Source organism: Pungitius pungitius, chromosome 2, assembly GCF_949316345.1.
Source record: "Pungitius pungitius chromosome 2, fPunPun2.1, whole genome shotgun sequence".
Classification (NCBI taxonomy): Eukaryota; Metazoa; Chordata; class Actinopteri; order Perciformes; family Gasterosteidae; genus Pungitius; species Pungitius pungitius.
The window spans coordinates 16,754,200-16,775,935 of NC_084901.1; the positions used below are offsets into that span (position 1 = coordinate 16,754,200).

General features: G+C 46.2%; 1 protein-coding gene across 1 annotated transcript; it reads left to right on the top strand.

The window, feature by feature from the left end:
* Positions 1–1,678: 1,678 nt before the first annotated feature.
* On the top strand, positions 1,679–21,285 carry LOC119211133 (polycomb group RING finger protein 3). Its single transcript, XM_037461794.2, has 10 exons — positions 1,679–1,802; positions 10,720–10,829; positions 10,936–11,053; positions 12,428–12,524; positions 13,997–14,052; positions 14,367–14,474; positions 15,274–15,362; positions 17,018–17,155; positions 18,140–18,220; positions 18,348–21,285. Exons 2-10 carry the CDS (start codon positions 10,815–10,817, stop codon positions 18,393–18,395), a joined length of 750 nt encoding a protein of 249 aa, XP_037317691.1. The 5' UTR covers positions 1,679–1,802; positions 10,720–10,814; the 3' UTR covers positions 18,396–21,285.
* The last annotated feature ends 451 nt before the right edge of the window (positions 21,286–21,736 follow it).

Below are 21,736 nucleotides of genomic sequence, written 5' to 3' on the forward strand. Positions count from 1 at the left end.
ACATGCATCATATAGACAGGCACGTATCTGAATCCTGTCCAATCATCCTGTGCATTTACCCCAGGTTGACTCCAATCGAGATGTAGAAGCAGCTGAGAGGTAATCAGGAGAAAAGGGAGCTGAACTTCAGACGTCGGGTGATATTTCAGCCGCTGGGAAAAAAGAAGTGTTGATTCACAAGGGTAGAACAACTTAAACACAAAGGGCTTCGCATCAACACCAGTACAGAAAAGAGAAAACACAAATAACGGAAGACATTCTCTCTGCAGCCGGAGGGCTTCATGTTTTCAGAGGACCCGTCTGTTCTCATCAACACTCATCAATGTGCCTCGTGGGGCATCTCAGGGGAATTTCTTGAGATTTGGCGTGAATTTGACTCACCGATGAACTAATCTGTTTTTAGAGGTCAAAGGTCACCTTGACCACACATTAAAAGCATAATAATTAATTAGCTAATTATGACGACTGACAGCAAAATGTGGCCTAAGAATCACACTTTAACTCGCCGGTAAGTCGCTCTGTGGCCTCATCATGCAAAACTCGCCAGCTCTCGGAAATGACTCAGAACCTGATTGAGTTAATGTAACCACAGCCCCCGAAAGGGGTTTCAATCGAGTTACTGCACATCCTGCGCTAAGAGTAAGAAGAGATTGCGCATTGTGGTGAAGCGCTATGTGGAAGAAAAACTCGAAAAACCCGGCTGCAGCGTGAGGCTGAATCACGGCTAGAGGTCAGAAACCCCCCCCCCCTGAGGGTCAGATGCTGATCCCCGAAGCGTCTCCTTTGTAATCAAGGATTTACACAGGTGTGCTGCAGCTTTAAGAAATTAGATTCATAGTTAATTTATATTTTACTTAACTCAACTTTTTCAACATGTTGATTTATCTGATATGATATGAATGGCTTATTACTGATATAATTGGTACCTTTTGCACTGTAATATGTTTGCTGTGTTCCCAACGTGGAGCGGAAAACGGGGGAAATGCGAGGTCTGCAGGACCTTTACGAGCCTACTAACTGGGCCCTGGATGATGATGGATGGTGCTTTAATTATTTGTTTGACTTGATTGATTTGTATGAACCAGTTTTTTTCCATTTCACAGGTATTTAAAGATGTGCATAAAGTGGCATATGAATAAATAAGGTTGAATACATGTTTGTTTGCTTTTCTTATATTTAGTGAACAGACCCACCACACGGTCTGTCCGACTTTTAGCAAATGTTCTCGAGTTTTTGGTCATACCACTGTATTTTTTCATTAGATTGGTCGAGTTCACAGTTGTTACAGTCCATGTATCTTTTTTATGCTCCTTAAAAGTGAGATAGCAGCTGCATTTTGTACATTAAAAAATATTTGGAGCTCATATCACGCACTACGTGTAAATGATCATCTCTTCAATTTTTCTTGAGACTCCATAACTTCACACTTGTTTGAAATGGATCCATCTGAGGAGACAGACTCACGGGGGCATTGCAGCTCTATTTGTCTCCCAATGAAAACAACCATCGGAGCGCTATTTCCTTAAGATGAATAATGAATGATACACTCAGCGGATCGATTTTGAAAAAGAGTTTCACTCATCAACCCCCCCCCTCTCTTTCCTCCCTCTATTCTCTCTCTTCCTCCCCTCCCTCCCTCCTCGCTCGCTGTCTGCGCACTGCGCATGCGCAGCGCTGCTCCGGTATTGCTGCTTCGGCCTGTTCCGCGGCCGCTCGGTCATTTTCGCCTCTTTGTTGTACTGGTGGTGGGTTTAACTCGGATTCAACCCCCATATCAAGCGGACTGTGCTGCTCCCAACCAGGTTAGTTCGTCCAACTGGACTTGACCCCCCCGTGTTCCGTCCCCGGTCGGGTCTATCGCCGGTTTACGGTCCCGGTTCGTGCCCCCCACCCCCACCCCCCACCTACCCTCCGCTCCTCCTCCTCCTCCTCCTCATTTTTTCGCATGTCTCTTTCCGCTTGCTACTACGGGGCATGCTATACGTGTTGTTCTGTGTGTGCGCGCGCGTGTGTGTTTGTGTGTGTGTGTTTGTGTGCTGCTGGATGGCGGGGCCCTGCCGTTGCACACCGGGGTGAAGGGAGGTTTCTAATGTGAGGTGTGTGTGTGTGTGTGGGGGGGGGGGGGGGGAGAGACGTGCATCGTAACGGCGGCTTGAACGCTAGCCGGTGGATGCACACGGTTAGCTGCCCCCGGAGAGGAGGAGGAGGAGGAGGAAGAGGAGGCTCCGCCGGCCGCCTCGCTGCTTGTCTCGTCATGTTTTTAAAATGCTGTTGTTCCTCTCGGCCTCAACACACGGTTCTTCTTTCCCGCTGAGCCCGAATGTTCTTGACGAACCCCCAATCCCCCCCCCTCAAAGATCCTGGTCCACCATTAGGCTAACCTCTCCCTCTGCCGTCCAAAGTTCAGTGTGTTAGTGTGTGTGTGTGTGCGCGTGCACGTGGAGTATCTACATGAGGTTTTGATTAAATCAAGACAGAAAGTTGGTGCGTTCTTTTCTTTTTTCGGGGTGCAGGTTGAACCTTAACCAGACTGCTGCAGCGAGAAGCCCTGTGACATGGGGTTAGGGGTTGGGGGGGGGGGGGGGCATGCAGAAAGCAGCCAACAAGTTTGTGCAGTTTCTTTTTTTGTGTGTGTGTGCCCGAGGGCATCTTAAACATGCTCACCGTCACACATTAACTGAACCCGGCTCTCCACCTTCAGGGGTTCCCAAAAAGTCCTCATCTCGCACAGGAGGCTCTGTGGCGGGATTGGGGTGGGGGGGTGGGGGTCAATGAGGAGGGTGGTGGTGTCCAGTGAAGCTCATCGGTCTCAACCACATGCGCGTACCTACACCTCTGAGCCCTCCGCTTTCATTTGGACGCGTGAAGGATGTTCTCACAATAGAGGAAACTTCTCTCTGAGTGTGATGTTTTTGAGTTTTAACACACAGTTTAGTTCCCAGCGGTTGACCTCTTGACCTCTTGGGGTGAGAACATATTTGCAGGGTCAGTGAGGCGTGTGGACTTGAGATCAAATCAAGGACAGTTCACTGCTTTATAGACAAAAAGACGTCTGTGTCCATCTTTTACCTGCTCCTTCAAATCACAATTCTGTGAACTTGAGAGAGCGAGTGTTTCCACACTCATGTGAACCCTGAGCTGATCCTCGATGCCCCGAGGCCCCCCAACGCCCCCCAGCTAAGTGTGACCTGTCCGTGCCGGAGACGTACCATACGATATGGCTGTTGCATAAGACGGCGCGTGCCGGTTTCTGCTGACTTTGCAGGGTATAAAACCTTGAATGACCTCTGACCTGAAATCGAATAACATGTAGAGAGGATTTCTACTGCATACCGACTCCAAATGAACAGATCAACCCCTACAGCCCCCTCCCTGGCTGCCTGATAATGAGAGGGGGGGGGGATAAACTAGAGAACGTGCATCTTTTTTGGGAGGAAGTGATCCCAGGCAGCAGCTTCCTAAAAGTAACTGAGAAGTACCCAGAGTTCTTCCCCCCCCCCCCTCCCAAACATTTGATGGGCACTGAGGGACGTAGAAGGCGGGAAGTAGATCACACCTGCGTGCCGAAGCGACGTTCGGACAGTCGAGGACGCATCACTTATCTGGTTCTGGTGGAACGTATTGATCGGTTAATATGGAAGATGAAAGGAAACTGTGTTTATTATGGGATGTGAAAGTGCTGCGCAGCCTTTTACTGTTGTTGTGTTTTCCGTCCGGAGCGTTGGTGACCTGCAGGAAGCCGAGGGCAAAGTACCACACGGAGAAGTTGTTTTGGGTAGAGAGAGACACCCCCCCACCCCCCCTCCTCCTCCCCGCCACCCCCTCTCCTGTGATTCTCATCCACTCCTCAATGTGGAGGCTTCTTCTCCGGCCCCGGCTGCACCCTTCCAGCATGAAATCAAGGGTAGTTTTCCCGTAATCCTGCTGACAAACAGACGGGGGGAAAAAAGAAATACAAACGTAACCTAATTTAGAGGTAAGGACTCTTTTTAGCAGTGTTTACATCAGGGAATCAAACTGATCTCAACAGGCCGAGGCATCGAACCGAAGGCAAGAAAACCCTGTGACCCCAAAAGTGATGACTCATTTTTCTAGTGTTAATGTTTAAACCTAGAGCAGAAAATAATAACAAAGATGTTTTTTTTCTGCAGATCACAAACTACTCTGTAGTCAGCGCATATAGAGTTATAATAAGCCTGAGGAAAAGAGTATGCATATAAAGAATACACATTACATCAGTTCAGAATAAAGATTCGCATTGGTGCAGAATGTGAAGAATAAACATGCGTCCTCGGGACAGGACAGGGCGGGCGGGGGGGGGTTCACGCTGACTCGTCAGTCTCTGCCGATCCACACCATGTTTTATGTCAACATCTTGAGTAACTGCTCGTCGACCGGTTTGTGAGCGTTTCACAGGCTGTGAGCGGCTCTCTCGTCCACCTCAGAAACACCAGCTGAGGGACACGCAGGACACGTCTCTCCTGGTGTCCCCTTGACCTGCAACCTGGGTTCCGTTAAAGAGCCCGTCTGTCTCCCTGTTCCCGTGGGCCCTTTTGGCTTCGGTTTGTTGCACCGGGAGGGTTTCTCTGTTCGGATCTCTGGTGACGTCACCTTCCAGTTTCATCGGGTCCGTCCCAGCGGCACAGGTCCCACGTGCTGCTTATCTCCGATTGATCTGGTTTGATCCCCCATTTGATTTATTGGCTTGTTTTTGTTCCGGAGAACATCCAGACTCTGGCTTCTCGTTCATGTTAGATTTGGAGTAGTAGGTAGACTTTCAGTGTTTATTATGTTGTCTTCTACTTACCCACCAGCTCTGACTGCCAGGGGGGGGGGTGGTGGTTTTAACCCCCTCAAATGTGGAAATATATCCCCCATTATTGCAGCAATTTATGCCTGTAGCTGTGTGTGTAATAACCACTGGTTATTTCACAATCTGCTCTCACAAAGCTTCCTTCTTCTTGTGAGAATATACATGAAATATGAGGCATTTAGGACATTTAAATTTGAATGCACTCAATCAGCTCTTTGTTGAATGACTCATGGGGCACGGAACATGTGACTGGTGTGGTCGTCGCAGTTTTTTTTTCTCTTACTGGCGTATATGATTCATCAATTTGGAAGCTTTATTTATTTATTTATTTTAGCATCACCACAATGTCAGCAGCCGGCGTCCGGGGCTCCCGAGAGGCTCTCGTGGAGGAACCAGACGATTCCAAACTTCAGCTTTTTAAAAAAACATTTTTTTTAGAAAGGAAGGCTGTGGAGTTTTAAAAGGAAGGGTTTTGGTTGCCTAACAGCTGTTTTAAAATGATGCAAACCTTTTTTTTTAACACAATGCGGTTCGTCCCAATAGCAACGTTGGATAATGGTTTATTCATCGGAGGGGTCGGTTTATTAAGAAATGAATCGCTAACTTTTGCACCATCTGAATGTTTCTTCCTTTTGCACCTGGCTTGTTTTTTCTCTCCTTTGTACAGGAAATACTTGTTGCTTATTCTTTTTTGGATTTTCTTGAATTCTGTTGTTGTTTCTTTACAGAAGAAAACAAATTAGTTTCATCAGTTGCAGATGTGTGAATAATTCTACTCATAAAACATCTGTTTTTAACTGACCTTTTATTAATACTGTGTTACCCGACCACAGATACAATAAGCACTAAACACTCTGCGGGAGGTGTGGGTGGTGGCTGAGGTCCGACTGGGTGTCTGTAGAGGTGGGCGGTGATGAGATAAAACAAGCGCTCCCTGGGTAAATAGAGGTGTTAAACACCGCAGGTGGAGGAAACGCCGTCAACGCCAACTTCACCGTGAAAGATTGGGTCTCTACTTTTATACCTCCAGCAGTAGCTCCACATCTCTTTTGTTCCATGTTATTTTCAACCCAAGCATTGAGCTGATTATTTGCCATCACTTCTCTCAGAGAAAAGGGAATTTTATTTTGAAAAGAATGTAATCATCAAGCGAGCAGGAAAAGGAGCAGGCAAAAAGGAGTAAGGAGTAACCTTTGTATGATATCAAAGGAGCCATTATAATAAGCACCTGCTTCTGAACTGTGTTCAGTATTCTCTCATTTTTCCAAGATTTTAATTGCAAAACGAAAACTTTCAAGTGAAATGAGCTCTTCATTGATTTCACTTACTTTACACGGATTCACTTAGAATAGAGAATAGATCTGACCAACTACACTGGAATATTCCCAAGAGCAGAATTCTCTTCATTCTTCATTCACATTGAGTGGTTTTGTGCTTATTATCATCAAACCTTTTCCTCTCGCCTGCTAACAGCTGACGTTCGATGCAATTGATCCGTCCGTCGGCTCCTTTGATATTTGGCCTTTTGATTTTTTTTTTTTACGTCGAAGAGCCGCCGCTTGTTTTCCCGGAGCCTCGACGTGCCTCATAATTCCTTTCGATGCCTCCCGTCTGCCCAGAAACCTCATTTTCTCTCCTTTCGCAAGCCTGCAGAAAGTAACGAGCGGAACTTCCACATCTGGCTTCCTGTTCCTCTCCGAGCGGATTCCGCCTGCGCCACGTGGCGCTCATCTCCTTCGGTGCCGTGACCCCCGCTCCGCTGTGATGTCACCACACGTGTCCGCCACGGCTTGCAAATTAAGCACCTCAATATTTCAAACCTAACGAGCAACATCAAACTCGCACTGTTGCTTACATTTAACGCACAATCTGAATTCTTCACTGGCACACTATTGATACTGTATTGATTTATTGCACTAAAAGACACCAGCTGGGTCTGCACCATTCGTCCACCTGCTAGTGCCCCCCCCACCCCCCCTTCTTTCCTCCCGGGACGATTATCCGGTACAGAGCAGAGCTGCTTTGCATCTTCACAACAGGCAGCAAAGGCATCTGGCATTTCGAGGTGGAGACAACGGGCACATCCAGTTCCTCCGCCACGTTTCTGTTTGCACCGCCCGCCTCCGTCGGCTCTCTGCAGGTCAACTCCGCGTTGACTCGGGCTCATTTCTGTTTTTTTTCTTTTCGAGGCAGCGTTTTGGGTCCTGGTATCAACCCATCTGCTGCGTTGAGATAAAAAACTAAACTGCGTAATCCCGGCGCCCTGGCGTCTGTGCTGCTGGATGCTCGGCCCGTCACACGGCCTTGCACTCTTAAGAGAAGAATAAAGAAGCCGGGGGCTTGTTGACGGCTTCATTTCGGTGACATCTGAACTGCTTTGCATGATTTCTCCTTTCTTTTGTGCTGAATACGTTCATTTGATTTCACTTACTTGAAAAGGACTCGTTGTTGGTTTCTCCGGTTGGCTAAAAATGAGTCGAGTGTGTCAGCGTCATAAGTCCCCAACCTCTACACCTTCAGGGCAACTCTGTTAGGAGGAGTTTATTGATGTCTGCGGCTGTGAAAGGCAGCAGGTGTAGCAGGTGTAGCGGGTATGGTTGTTCAGGGGGCCCTATCATTTTGCTGAGGACACGTTGAGCAGATTATCACTTGTAGAAAGATGCCCTCAGTTCTGTCCAATGTGTCAAAGCTGCCTTCTCTGTATTGACCACCAGGGGGCGACGCACCTTGTCCTATAGAAGTCAATGAGAAAATGACTATATTTCTCTGGGTTTATTCCCTCAGCGAACACTGTAAACATTAGTTTATGGTCTCAATCTCTAGTTTCTCCCATACAGCAGGATGTTCATCTTATAAATTATGCTCCAAAGTCGCAGTAATCGCACTATTTAGCCAATAATTCTCACCTAGTCCTCAAAAATCATCGTAATGGCAGGTGACATATTTTTGAAGGGGACTGCGGCAACGCTTGGATTAAAGTGAAAGGTTTCTCATACAAGCTGTCAAGGTGACTGTTGGTCACTGTTGTCATAACAACGTGGACGTGTCACAATGGGAATTGTCGATCGAATCTCCACTGAGCTTTAATGTGAGTTTCGGCCCTTTGTTTGGTGACTCGACCCTTTGGTTCCGTCCAGTGTTGATCTTCTGTGTTACAGAATGCAGGTTTCAGTTATTTCATCATCTTCCCCTTTTCAGTCAGAGATAAACACGACGACTTTGACCCTCTGACCTCCTGGAATTTATTGAATTTGTGGAAAAAACATTTAAAAAAAGCTCCTGTAAGTGAACAGGGTCTCGTCTGTCTGCGCAGGGGTCATGTGACTCTCATCGGAGGCCAGTCAGATCCAGAGATCCATGACAGGATCAACAAAGTCGATGCGTCAATGCTGCGACCTCGGATAAGCGTTGTGAACACATAGGTTGTGTTTGTAATGACTGCGAGTCTTAAGTCATTAAATGTTAAGTGTGAGCTTTTTATTAATAGTCGTATCCAACAGTGTTTCACAGCTGTTTCTATTTAAATCAAAGTTGCACAACTTTATTGTGAAAAGGACCAGAACCATACCGCTTAAAGTATTAAATTCAGATCCAGGTGGATTAAAATCTATTTCTTTGTATTTGACAAACAAAACAACGAAAAGCTGCAAATCGTCTTGTAACCACAGAATATTTGACAGGTTATCTTTGGATCCAGTTCATGTTCAGTGGAAGCCTAAAAAGCATCACATGTTCGGGTTCTTCACTCCTGGCCTCCACGAGCTCAACTCCAAAGCTCAATTATGCAAGTGTTGCTGCTTCTTGGCAGCGCGCTCGGCCTCCTGGCCGGCTGCAGTCTGCTTCTCTTTGCATGCCGTCTATTGTCGACCACCCACCCCCCCACCCCCACCCCTCCCCGGGCTGCAGGATTGAGGGCCATCAAACGGCATTAAGAAGAGACAATAACCGTGTGTGTGAAGGGACGGCGGATGTGTGAAAGCCTACAGTTCAGGCAAACTTTTGTGTGTTTTTACTGTGTGTGTGTGTGTGTATGTGACCCAGGGCTGTGTGTGTGTGTCTGTGTATTGAATTGAAGCCAAAGCTCCCACCACAAGAAGAGGCCTCTCCTCCTCCGTCCACGGATGCCGGCCTTCAGTGTCCGTCGCTCCAGCTGGCAGCCAATTCATACCGAGGCCAAACACTCCAATCCCCACACGCGGGCCAACAGGGGCTCTTTGTTTTGTGAGGCCAGAGTGTGTGTGTGTGTGTGTGTGTGTGTGTGCTTATCAGCTTTACCGAGACAGTTGCTCAGCTCATAACCGACTGTAAATGTTGCTAATCTGCCGACTTGGCTGCAGCCAGACGAGTCGTATCGGGGTTCCTGCTTCGGCTGCGACGTCGGAGCGCTCCACGGAGAGCGGGGGGGGGGTCGTTGGGGTGGTGCACGCTGTGGCCGGAAGCGAGGTCTTTGAAATGTAGATTCCGGGGAGGGGGTCACGCTGTCGGATATTTTGATATCTTAGCTGTTGTTGTTTTGTATTTCACCCGTGGCCTTAGGTCTGCGTTCCTTCTCACCCGTTACATGCATGATTGCGTGGCTCGAGTTCAGGGTCCACAGTCTGATGCACAAAATGAGGCCTTTAAATCGGTCGTCTGATGGGTTTCGCAGTGACCTTTTGTTGCATGTGATTTTAAATGTAATTTCGGCCAGTGACACCGCTTGAGCCACGGCCCCACATGATATCAGTGTGTGGCTGTCACATTGTCCCCGTGCATCAGAGAGTACACAAAGAACCTGCGGTTGAAGTGCATCCCTCCTCCGCTCTGCAGAAGGTGACACGTTTCGTTTTGTTTATTGGCAGAGCGTCCTTTAAGATTCTCTTTTTGAGAAGTTCCCTTCTCCTTTTTTGGGTCCCTTTGTGGTGTAGGCAGCTGTTAACAATGACGCCGTGTCAACTTTTTCTGCAGGATGTTCCCCCCCCATTTAACCTAGATTTGTGACACAGCCAAAAGGCCGCTCTTGGTAATACCCTTTTCTTAGCAGACTCTAAGGAATCTAGTTCTCCAGAGGTTATTAAGGACACCCAGCTTGGAATGACATTTTGTAAAATATGTAACAAATTTGTAATATTCAAGTGTTTCCATGGCGCCAATTAAATGTGATACGATCGTAGAAGTCATCGTAGAAGAAGGCTTTACATAATAGACAAATAATCATTTAAATTATTTAAAGCAATCTCTAAAGCATAAATGCCCCAAATTTACTTTATTTCTCAGACAGAATATAATTGTATTTGTATTGTTTTTAACCAAATAAATCAATAGTTGAAAAACATAATTGGTATTGACTTAAGGTAAAATACACTGTGGTTTGATAGTGTGTATATATATATATATATATATATATATATATATATACTTTCTTTTGACCTCCTCTCAGGTCGTGCAAATAAAACATTACATCGCGGCGGCGTCATCGACAACATCCAAGTGAAGCTCACAGCTCTGTGAATGCCCCCCCCTCCCCTCCAAATCACCTGCCACATTTCACTCCTAACTGGGCTGATTCCACGGTCTGATGAAAACTACTTTTGTAACCGGATGCTTGGGGGGGGGGGGAGGAGGAGCTCACAGGGGTGGTGTCCTTCTTTTAAGATTTAAGAAACGAGCCACACGGAGCGATGGCATTGGCAGTCACTGCTGCTCTGAGGAGGGACAAGACGGCGTAACGTGTGTTAGAGGGTCTCCTACGTGACATCCCCTTCTCTTTTTTACCGATTGTCTCTCATCCATTTGAAGAGGGATTCGAATTTAAGACAACGAGTGCGGACACCCCCGTCACGGGTTGACTTCAGCCAGAAAAGGTGCCTCATGCTGATCTGTGGGGTCAATTATCTCCTCTTGTTTAACCTCTGTCTCCCCATCAGGCCCCAATGAGAGGCTCTCCATGATGAGGAGCTAACACTGTCGGCCGCACAACCGCAGGAAGAGACGTGGCTGCTGCACCATCCACAGTCGACGCATGGCGGTGTTAGGGGTGAGGACCACGCCGCCACACATGCTGCTGTACCGCGCGTGGTCACGTGGTCACATCGGGGGTGAATGTTCACTTCTTAAACTTAAGTTTCTTTCTCCCTCCCCAGAACCCCGACATGCTGACGAGGAAGATAAAGCTGTGTCACATCAACGCCCACATCACATGTCGTCTGTGCGATGGATACCTGATCGACGCCACCACCGTCACCGAGTGCTTACACACCTGTAGGTCCTCGCGCTTCCTCTTCTGCCCTCCATTCCTTTCCTTCGCTGAGTGGCTTTAGTGTATTTAGCCGGTTTTATGTCAATGTAACTTAAATAAATTGGGAGTTACATTAAAATGCTGATTCTGATGTCAGTCGCCCTGCTGAGTTTCTATCAGCTGTTGCACAAACATCCTCAACAGGTTAAAGATTCGATACAATTTGATGGAGCATTTATGATGAGTCAAATCTACAAATCAATCATCTTTTAACATGACCATAAATCAAACTTGATGCCTCTGGAGTTTTGGAGGTTGTTCTAAAAGTGGAGGTTGTTCCCCCTCATGAGCTTTGGTGGTCTCGTGGCATCTGTGGTGAGCTGATGCTTTCAGTTTGTTGTTGTGATGTCAAACTTCTGCAAATTAAACGACGCTCTGTGGGTTTTTTGAAGATGGAGCCCACAAACGTTTCGTTCCTGGTGCGTTTGGGTTTCTGAGGATGATCCAATGAAACCAGAGACATATCAGCATAGGGCAAACCACTTTGGTTTATTTTAAGGAAAACAACTACTCACTTGATCCTGCTGGTAATTGTTTGAGAATACCTCTAATAAGCTCATCTAAGTGCCCCCAAATGCTAAAAAGAGAAAGATGAAAGAACAAAATGCACAATGTGTGTTGGTCCCTCGTCTGTCCAGCAGAGGGAGCTCCTCCACCACAGAGCTGCTCTCTGGAAACAGCAGCGGAGACGCTTTGACGAATAAAAAGGGGCTTCACCATCAGACACCTGAGACAAAGACATTCGCATCACGTCACCGCTGCAGCTGGCAGCCTGAGCCCCGCTGGTTCCTCAAAATGTATCCCGTCCACTCGCTGATGGCTTTGTTTTTATATCATCAGTTAGTGGAAGAAGGTGAATTAATCAATGGAGGTGGAATCCACAACATTAAATGGCTGCAGTCTGTCAAATGTAAAACTTAGCTGCTTTTTCATTCTGTCACGTAACTATTAATAGAATATTGTGAGACATGGACTGTTGCTCTGGCGCTCAGAGGGGGGGGGGGTGTGTTCCTCTAGTAGTTTTTATGGGAGTATGACTGAAGAGGAAATGTCTCAGTTGCAGTCAGCTGATGCTTTATCGATGTGGTTTTCAAAAATCAAACCTTAAGCATCCCTGTGAATTGCTAAAATTCAAATCTACTTTTGTATCAGCTGACATAGACACAATTTAATGATAATCATATCAGGATTTTTCAGCCACAGACTCAAAGTCATCATACATCTGAAAACAATCTAAACAAAGCACCATTGTAGGCCAGCAGGTTTATTTATGAATTGACAGCCTAGAGAGTAACAATACTTCCCCTCTGTGTGTGTGTGTGTCTCCCTTTCTCCAGTCTGTAGAAGCTGCCTAGTGAAATATCTGGAGGAAAACAACACATGCCCAACGTGTAGGATTGTTATTCATCAGAGCCATCCACTGCAGTACATTGGGTGAGTGACACGCATGCACGCACGCACACACACAACGTGCACACAACGCCCACAGTGAGTTGCTGTCTTCCACTTAAATGCTCTTCCAGACTCCTTCTCTACCTGCAGTGCACTCCTCACCTCTCTACGACACACACACACACACACACAGCACTACCAGTAAAATATAAAGTGCTGCTTGTCGCTTTCCATCTCGATTCCACTCTTGAGCTCACAGCAGAATGGCTTAAAATATATTAGCATTTATTTGAAGTAACAATTATTTTCTTTTCATATCTTCACGACCTAAAATGAAGCTAAATGTCATTTTAGAGATTATACACATTTTGCTCATTACGGACGTGTTATTTCAACCACCCGCAAGGAATATAGCATCTACCAGAGCATTTATGATCTAAACTCATTTAGAATTCTGTTTCCAAGACGAGCTTCTGGAGAATTCGTAGAGAACGCGGTGCAATAAATAATGCATGCACATCGTGTTCATTAGATACCAGAGAAGAGCTGTGATGTCTTTAATGGGATTTTCTCCTTGATGAAAGAGCTTCTTCCCTTTTCCAAAACTTGGTGGCTACATTACCCACAATGCAACTCAGCGGCCCGATGGTCTGGGGGGGGGGTTTGTAGCAGAGATGGTGAGCTCTGGAAACATCGGAGGCCATCTTGCGTTTGCTCATCAGGGAGACAGCGTCATCTGAACAGACATCATCCAGCTTCTTGTTCGGGCGGATTCCCTTGATGGTTTTAATCTGTTTTGTGATTTCACACACGCTAAACTTCTTGAAAATCCCACTTAGAACAGAGAGCACAGTGGCACGCGTCAGTTCTGGGAAGGAAATTAGTTAAATTATTTTACTAAATGGCTGCTAATTTTACAGAATATAAAACTTAGAATGTTGTTTTATCACAACAGTATACTAGATGTAGTCACATATGACTTATTTTAGCATTATTTTATGATTTATCAAAATCATAAAAACCGTTGTCCCGACTACACTTTAAGCATGGATGAACACATTTTTAAAATTTTAAAACTTTTTAATATTATCATGATTGACTGAAGTAAAATCAATTCATAAAGGATCTTTAAACAGAAAGGCAGGTCTGTGTTTTCTTTATACCTAATTTATTTACCCGGGTGTTAATGCAGGTTAAAATTACTTATGAAAGTTATCATAATAAAGCGTCCGTGTAGAATAGAGGCTAATCAATCAATGAAATGATTGATGACCTTCAGACAAGCCACAAATAAAAGAAACATGAAAAAAACAGGAAAGGATACTTTTAAATGCCTCAATGTTTGAACAGCAGAAAAAACCGTCTCTGTCCAGCAGGGGGCAGTGTTCCGCTGCTTTGACACAGCGCGCCCCCCCCCCCACCCCCCCCCACCGCCATCGGCCAAATCCATAATGTCTTCTCGTCAATCCCCATGAATTAACGAGGTAACTAACCGGTGTGTTTGTTCCCTCCAGCCATGACAGAACAATGCAGGACATCGTCTACAAGTTGGTACCGGGACTTCAAGAGGGTGAGTGTCACGTAAAAGAGGCAATCCTCAAAGTTCTGGACCCCCCCGCCCCCCCCGTTTGTGATACTGTAAAGGACATCTTGGCAAAGAAAGCATCTCCGTTTCATTAAACTTCATTTTGGTTTAAACTTAGTTTTTAATTAAGCAGAATTTAAGACCCCTGATTGGTGCAAACCGAGCCAAAGAAATTCATTCAACTGATGTATTTTTTTGTTGCCATTGAATGAATCAAAGACCAAATGAAGCACGTTATAAAGAGCCAACGACACAGTGAGCCCCCCCCATGTCCTGTCTGATTCTCCTCTCTCACACAGCGGAGATAAAGAAGCAGCGGGAGTTCTATCAGAAGCTGGGGATGGAGGTGCCTGGAGACATCAAAGGAGAGCTTTGCAACATGAAGACTCATCTAGATCAACGTAATGGTACGTCACTCGCCAATTATTTGACTCCATCCCACTTTTCCTGCGTGATCCGACCGTACGGGTCAGGAACTCTAAAGAGAGACGGCGCTCAGAAAAAGCCCAGACTCGAGCAATCATCCCCCGCCCCCCCCATCGCCCCCCCTCGACCACGAACAGGGTTCCTCATCCGTGGTGAGCCCTTCACAATAAGAGCGGGCCCCTCTCCTTAAGCGATCAGAGAGTGTGAAGTCGGGAGAGAAGCAGCGGGCCCGGACCTCTCCTCTCCCCGGTAACACGGGGGGGGGTTGGAAAAAACGTCCCATATGCAGCCTGAGCAAACTGTGCGCACACAAACACACACACACACACACACACACACACACACACACACACACACAGCCACGGAATCCAGGACCAACGGACTCCTCATTTTTGTTTTTAAAACTTTACAGAAAAAAGCAATATCTGTCACCGCAGTGCTGCATTTCTGATAACAGAGTTTCACATGTGAAAAGCCAATGCTACTACAATTAAAGAAAAAGCCGTATATCTACACACATAAAGCACCGTGTAGCAGCTGCTTCAGAGGACTCCTAAAAGTCGCAGAGGTGTTGTTCTCTCTCAAGAAGCCGCATCGTTCCACTCGGGATTCACTCACACGTACAGGAGGTCGTCACGTCTCCCGTTCAGTTGAGTGCTTGGTCGCGGGGGGGGGCTTGGACTGAACACCACAGATTCTCTTGCTTTGACCCCGTGTGTGTGTGTGTGTTCAGATCTGCGCTTGCACTTCGGGTTTTCTTAACGTTGGTTTTCTGCACAGGCGACACAAAGTCGGAGGAGACGGCCAATAAGGAGGCGGGGGAGGAGAAACCAGAGGAGGACAACGACTATCACCGTAGCGACGAGCAGGTAAGCCTTTGTCCTCGTTTTTTAAATGTCCAAATGAGAATATAGGGAATATTGGTTTTGTTTAGATTTCGAAATACCTCGTCAGTGATTCAAACTACTTCCTGTACGATCAAATTTGTCCCTAAATTATACTGATTTCAAACTGTCACGAGTGGACAGAGATCCGCACAGAGCGCAAAAATCCCAAATAAAATATTTCCTTTTCAATCATCGGGTTGTCATAAAGCTGCATTCTTTCCACTGACCACCAGGGGCCGACTCCTCTGAACCTATAGAGGTCTATTAGAAAATTACTAGTTTCAAGTCTTCTTCATTCAAGCATGATGTTTAAAAAAAAGAAATATATAAAAATATAATTATTTTAATGTAATTCAGCGAACCTGCCCTTCAACGAGCAACCAATTTCCCTAAATACCAGTAAATATGTGAGACCGTACTCCTTGCTTTGCATTTTAGGAGAGATTAAAAGAAGCAAATTGGATAAAATAATTGTGGGTTACAAAGCAGTCTGTCAGGAACAAAGAATACTGCTTGTGATAATTGTGGGTACAGTTGCCTTAAAAGGCTGCACATCAATTACTGCCTTGATAAAAGTGCCCCCCAGGTGAGTTAGCAGGCTGTTTAAAATTACCGGAGTCTCCCGTCTTTGTTGTGGTGTTTCTTTGTGTAGATGCATTCAGACACAACAGGGCCTTTTAAAATGAGAAAAAAATTGGCTTTTCCAGCTTTCATTTGTATTCCGGCTCATTCCCGAGCTCTGCAAACCGATATCAATGCAAAGAGAGAGAGAGAGAAGGAATTGTTTTGTTAGACAGAAGGTATCTGAATCACAAAGCGTCGTCTCTTGTGAAAACCTTTTTTAGTCTTTTTAAAAAATATATAATTTTACTCGTCACGTAGCAGGCGGGTTTGTTCAAAGGGAAACGAGCCGTTCGTCTCCGACCAACCGCGTCTTCGCTGACAGGCCGGACCAGTGAGGGCAGGGAGCTCGCCCCTCGAGGTAGAACGCGTTCAGAATGGCTAATACGGAAAGGCTGTGTGAGCGGAATTTAATCGCGTCAAAGGTCGCCGAGGAGGAAGAGGAGGAGGAGGAGGGCGGCATGGAAAGAGCAGAGGAAGACGAGGTGACCCATGTGAGGAATGGGGGCCCGTGATGTAGCAGAGAGGCAGATAAAAAAAAAAAAAAATAGACCCTTGGCAAACTGCTTTCAAACAGACGATGTCACCTTTGGCCTTCGTTACACTGACTCTGGCCCAAAAAAATGGAGGATGATGAAAATCGCACGCAGTCCTTCAGAAGAACACCTGTAGAAGCCTCTCACTTCATTAAGGACTTTCTCACATACGGCGCTCTGCTGGTGTGAGTCACGCGGTCCACAGCGGCAGGACTCGTTGCCACCGAGGCTTTTATTTCACATTACGGGTGAACATCACGCCGGCCGCGGCTCTATTACGGAGAAACAAGGACCCAGGAACGCCTTCGTAAACCCGTCACCCACACAAAAGCACGCGTATTTCCTGTCCGTTGATGCAGCTGAAGGGAAGTCCACGCCTCTCTGTGTCGGGAGGCCCTAAAGGCAACCAGTCTCTCGGGTGTTCAACCTCGTCTGTCTGCCCCCTTCCCCCCCCCTTCCCCCCTCCCTCACCACCCTCAGGTCAGCATCTGCTTGGAGTGCAACAGCAGCAAGCTGCGAGGCCTGAAGCGCAAGTGGATCCGCTGCTCGGCACAAGCCACGGTCCTCCACCTCAAGAAGTTCATCGCCAAAAAGCTCAACCTGACGTCTTTCAATGAGGTAAATGACACTTTGTGTGTGCGACTCATTGTTCATGAAGAACACGTATGAAGATACGATCGTCTCCTCGTGTCAAACGGGAACAGATCACGTTTGTTTTTCTTCTTTGTTTTGGAATCACTAAGTTTGGTTTAACCCTTTTGTGTTTTTTAGACGCTGTAATTTCTTCCTACTTTTCTATTTATTGTCTCTAGCAGCAGGGGGGTGGGTGGGAGGAGGGGGGTGGGGGGTGTAGTGGGCGGTGATTTTGACGGATGGATTTATTTTAGAACTGCGTGAATGATCATCTCCGACGCCTCTGCGTCTTCCACTTTTTATTTGCGGCCTCTCTCTCTTTCTTCCTGCTGTCATGGAGATGAGTCTCGGGGGGGGCGGGGGGGGCAGGCCTCCATCATATCGTGTGCCCATGTAGCACCGCTATTGTTCTCCCATCAAAATTGACCTGATTGAATCTGCAGCACTTCCTCTAGAGGCTGCTTTGGTATCCTCCTCGTCACAGGTGGAAAGTTTCCACCTCGGTGGCTGTTGGTCCAGTCGCAGCCAGCAGGTGGCGCTGCTCTTTCTCTCGCTCTCTCTCTCGCTCTCTCTCTCTCTCTCTCTCTCTCTTTCTCTCGCTCTCTCTCGCTCTCTCTCTCGCTCTCTCTCTCTCTCGCTCTCTCGCGCTCTCTCTCATATATTGATCGGCTGATGCGAGGCTCCCCTCAGCAGAATGTCAATGTTGACCCTGCGGGGGGGAAAGCGGTAGAATTGTGTTCAGCATCGAACCGCCTCGTTCTCCCAACCGCCCGCTCCCCCCTCCCCCCCCCTCCCCTCCCCTCCCTTCCCTCCCCTTAATGTCCAATTAATGAGTCTCCTCTCCAAGAAAGAGCCATGTTGTGGCTCACACTGAAGAATGAGAGTGGAGGGGGGGGGGGTCTCAGTTCAGTCGTGTTGTTCAGTGTATTAAACACTTTTTGTGTTTGTCTTTTTTTTCCTTCTTCCCAGCTGGACATTTTATGCAACGAGGAGATCTTGGGAAAGGACCACACGTTGAAGTTTGTTGTCGTGACGAGATGGAGATTTAAGGTAAGGACTCGTGGACGGCCTCTCTGTGACTGGAGCCCCCTCCAGACTGCTGCTGCCACTTGACAGGCCTGACATGTGTTCTCTTGCTAAGGTTGTGCCTTTTTGTCCCCCCCCCCCCCCTCTCCAGAAATCCCCCCTCCTGCTCCACTACAGACCTAAGATGGATCTGCTGTAGCTAAAACGGACACAACGGTTGTTTTGTATCTTTTTTTTTGGGTGGGGGGGGGGCCCAGTGACCGCGGACTGTTGCCGAAACCTTTTTTTAATTTATGCAAAGACGATCAACCGACACCAAGCAAAACGCCCGGCGCTAAACGTCAACACAAGCCAGCAAACCCGGGGGGGGGCTAAAAAAGAGGGACGGGTGGGGCGCGACTACAAGACCAACTGGCACCCTGCAGCACAGATATCGCAACACTGGTGTTTTTTTTTTTTTTTTTGGTCCGCTACATCCTTGATATGTGAACAAAACGAAAATGAAAAAAAAAAAAAGATAACTAATGGAGAGAAAGCATATATTTATACTTTTGTACAGAAGAGACACATGGAACCAAGACACTACTGGTGCTGTTTACACCCAAACAAGATGTCGGGGATCACGTGACCGTCGTTTTTTTTTTTGTTTTTTTTTGGAGCGTCGTGCAGATTTCATCCTCCGGAGACAAAGACTGAGAGAGAGAGAGAGAGAGAGCGAGAGAGGAGGAAAGTTCTCCTTATTTTGTCTTCTTCTTTTCACCCTACAACAATACACTCGACACATCGCGGGAGCACACAGAGTATATGGAAAAAGTTCTATAACAGGCATCGATTCTAAGCTGTTTATCAAGTCTTTATTTTACATTTTCATTTTGTTGGCTTTGTCTAATTTTTTTTTCCTATTGGGTTCTTTGATGATTGTCAATTGTGAATAGGCTGAAATTTGTGTAGTAATTTATGTTCTATATACCAATATTGTACATAAAAAGTCATTACAGACAGAGAGAGAGACTGAAGAGTGTAAGAGAGACTTTAGACTGTTAAACAAAAGAGAGAAGTTGATCCCAGATGTAAAATCTATATGCGGGGTCATAAATTAGGATTTTTAAAGGCAGCCTCGCTATCGCTATCAAAGTATATAGATGCATCTTTATGTTGTCTGAGAAAGACACAAAACAAATATATGGAATCCTCTGTGTGCGTGGGGGGGGGGGTCGAAGTATGTCCCTTTGCTGTCATAACATTACAACCCTTTCATTCCTCTCCTCCGTTTGGACGTGTTCAGGTTGAGAGCTTATGGAGCGGCGTCGCTTCTCACTGCCAGTCGGAGACGTTTTTTAGGAGAAGCTCTGGAAATGAGATTAGTTTTGTCACTAAATGTCTGTTCAAACCTCTGGGGTGTTTGTTCATTTCACAGGTAGCCAGTGTTCAGCGTCCTGACTCCTCAAGACACACGTTTTCCCAGAATCGGTTTGGAGAACTCGCAAATTCAGGTTTTGCACGGGGAGTTTTTTCTTCTTTTTTTTTTTTTTAGCATTTTGATATTGAAATTCTGAATTTAATGACTACTGTTTGGTCATTTGGTGCTCTCGTAAATGTATGTTTCTAATCTCGAGGAGGATTGTTTGTTCCCTCACTCGCAACATTCAAATGCGGACTGCCGGACTGCAACGTGGATCCCTGAACGCCTCTGACCTCAGTTATTACCTCACGGACAACGGCCATCTCCTTTGCCCCCCCCCCCCCCCCCCGCTGCTGTCTCTCGCGTGCAGGGCTCCTGTGCATCACAACCAACTTTCGACGACTTACTTTGAAATTGGATACGAAGCCTGAAACGTCTTTAAAAAAAAAAAATCATTCCCAGACCTGCGACGTTTGTGGTCCTGTGACGATGCAGAGGGGCTCTGCCCCATCAGGACCTACGTTTTTTAAAAAGCCTCCAGGTCTGTTCCTAACCAGCTACACCAAAACTCCTCCTGCCGCCTCGCAGCTCTCCTCCTCCCTTCCTGTTTCCCCCTGAATGCAGGAGCCTCTGTGAAGTGCTCCGTGATTTTGGTCTTCTTTTTTATTTTTTGGAGGGGGGGGTTTAAGGCGATGGCTCACTTGCCTGCAGGTGAAAAAGTAATTTGGAAAAAAGTGAATTTGCAGCATAAACACTCTGCATTTTGGAATCCTTTTTGAGTTTTGGGATTTCTCTCCTGGTTTATTTCTGAAAACATTCTGTGATTCCAGTGGCTAAAGGATAAAAAAAAAATCAGAACTGTTTTTTAATTTACCTGAAAAAAGCATCACAGTGGTACAAATTAAGCTAAAGTGCTTTTTGGGGGGGATCGATTATTGGGGATGGAATAAAATTGGATTGAGCGCTATATACCACTTTAAAGAGGATTGAAAACCAAAAACAATGAGCCTCATTGGCTGCTCAGCAACATTGTGTTGTTGATCACAATAATAATGTAAAAATGCACACGTTTATGTCTTTGTAAGTGCAGACCTTTGTGTTTTAAAGGCTGAGGCACAGAAACAAGGCCCAACGTTCAGTAAAGTTACAAAAAAAACCCACTGTTCTTATTTTTCACTTTCAGTTGTCGAACTTTTGCTTCGTTTTTTTTTTCTCCTCGTGGTGCTGAATCCTCTTAAAATGTACACTAGATCTGTCCTCAGGCGGTTAAGCTGCAAAGCGCCCGACACTCGGTGCTACTGGAACCACAACTACCAACGCACACACACACACACACCTGGTCACATGTGACCCTCGCTGCGTTCACCTTGCTGAACCTTTTTGTGTGGAATTGTTGTGTTTTCACTTCTTTCCTCCGCGGCGTGGAATCCGCTTTGTGGTCCTTTTCTTAAACTGCAGATGGATGATGCATTTTCTATCTCCATGGCGATAGTGACAAAACAGCTGCAGGAAACACTCATCTCAATAAGCGGGAAAAAAAACCCCGTTATCCCCCCGTTGTACTAGTGATGCATTTGATACACAAGTTGACAAAAACAAACGTGACATTGTGAGACTTTAAGACTAAAACGCGAGCAGCAGCAGTGTGAACAAAGCTTGGCCCCCGGGGGCAGTGAGAAATGGTCTCTGGTGCTTGGGGGGGGGGGGGGGGGGGGGCGCGTTCTATAAGTCTGATGCTGTGAATAAAAATAAAGAAAACAACTTTGTGAGGAACCCAGTGTGTCTGACAGCTGCCATTTCCTGCCTGTAAGAGAAGCTCATTGTTTGGTATCTGATGAGATGCTTTTTGCTCCTCAGTCCGATTGAGACTTATAAACATTTTTTTTATTCTCAGATGTAGTTTGAGCCATTTCGGGCAAAAGCGTAATAGTTCATGGCGCTGGTCGCTTTAGGGTCTTTTTCCACAATAGTGGAAATAAAACAAAGTTCACATCAAAGTGTTTATTTTACTGCTGAGATTCTCCAAAAGATCTTGTTAGATTGAAAGATAATCGCATATTTAAAACATTAAGAAAATCATTTTTTTTGTAAATTTAGTTTTCTGAAGTGTTGCTTTTGACCGATTCACCTGTAGTTTG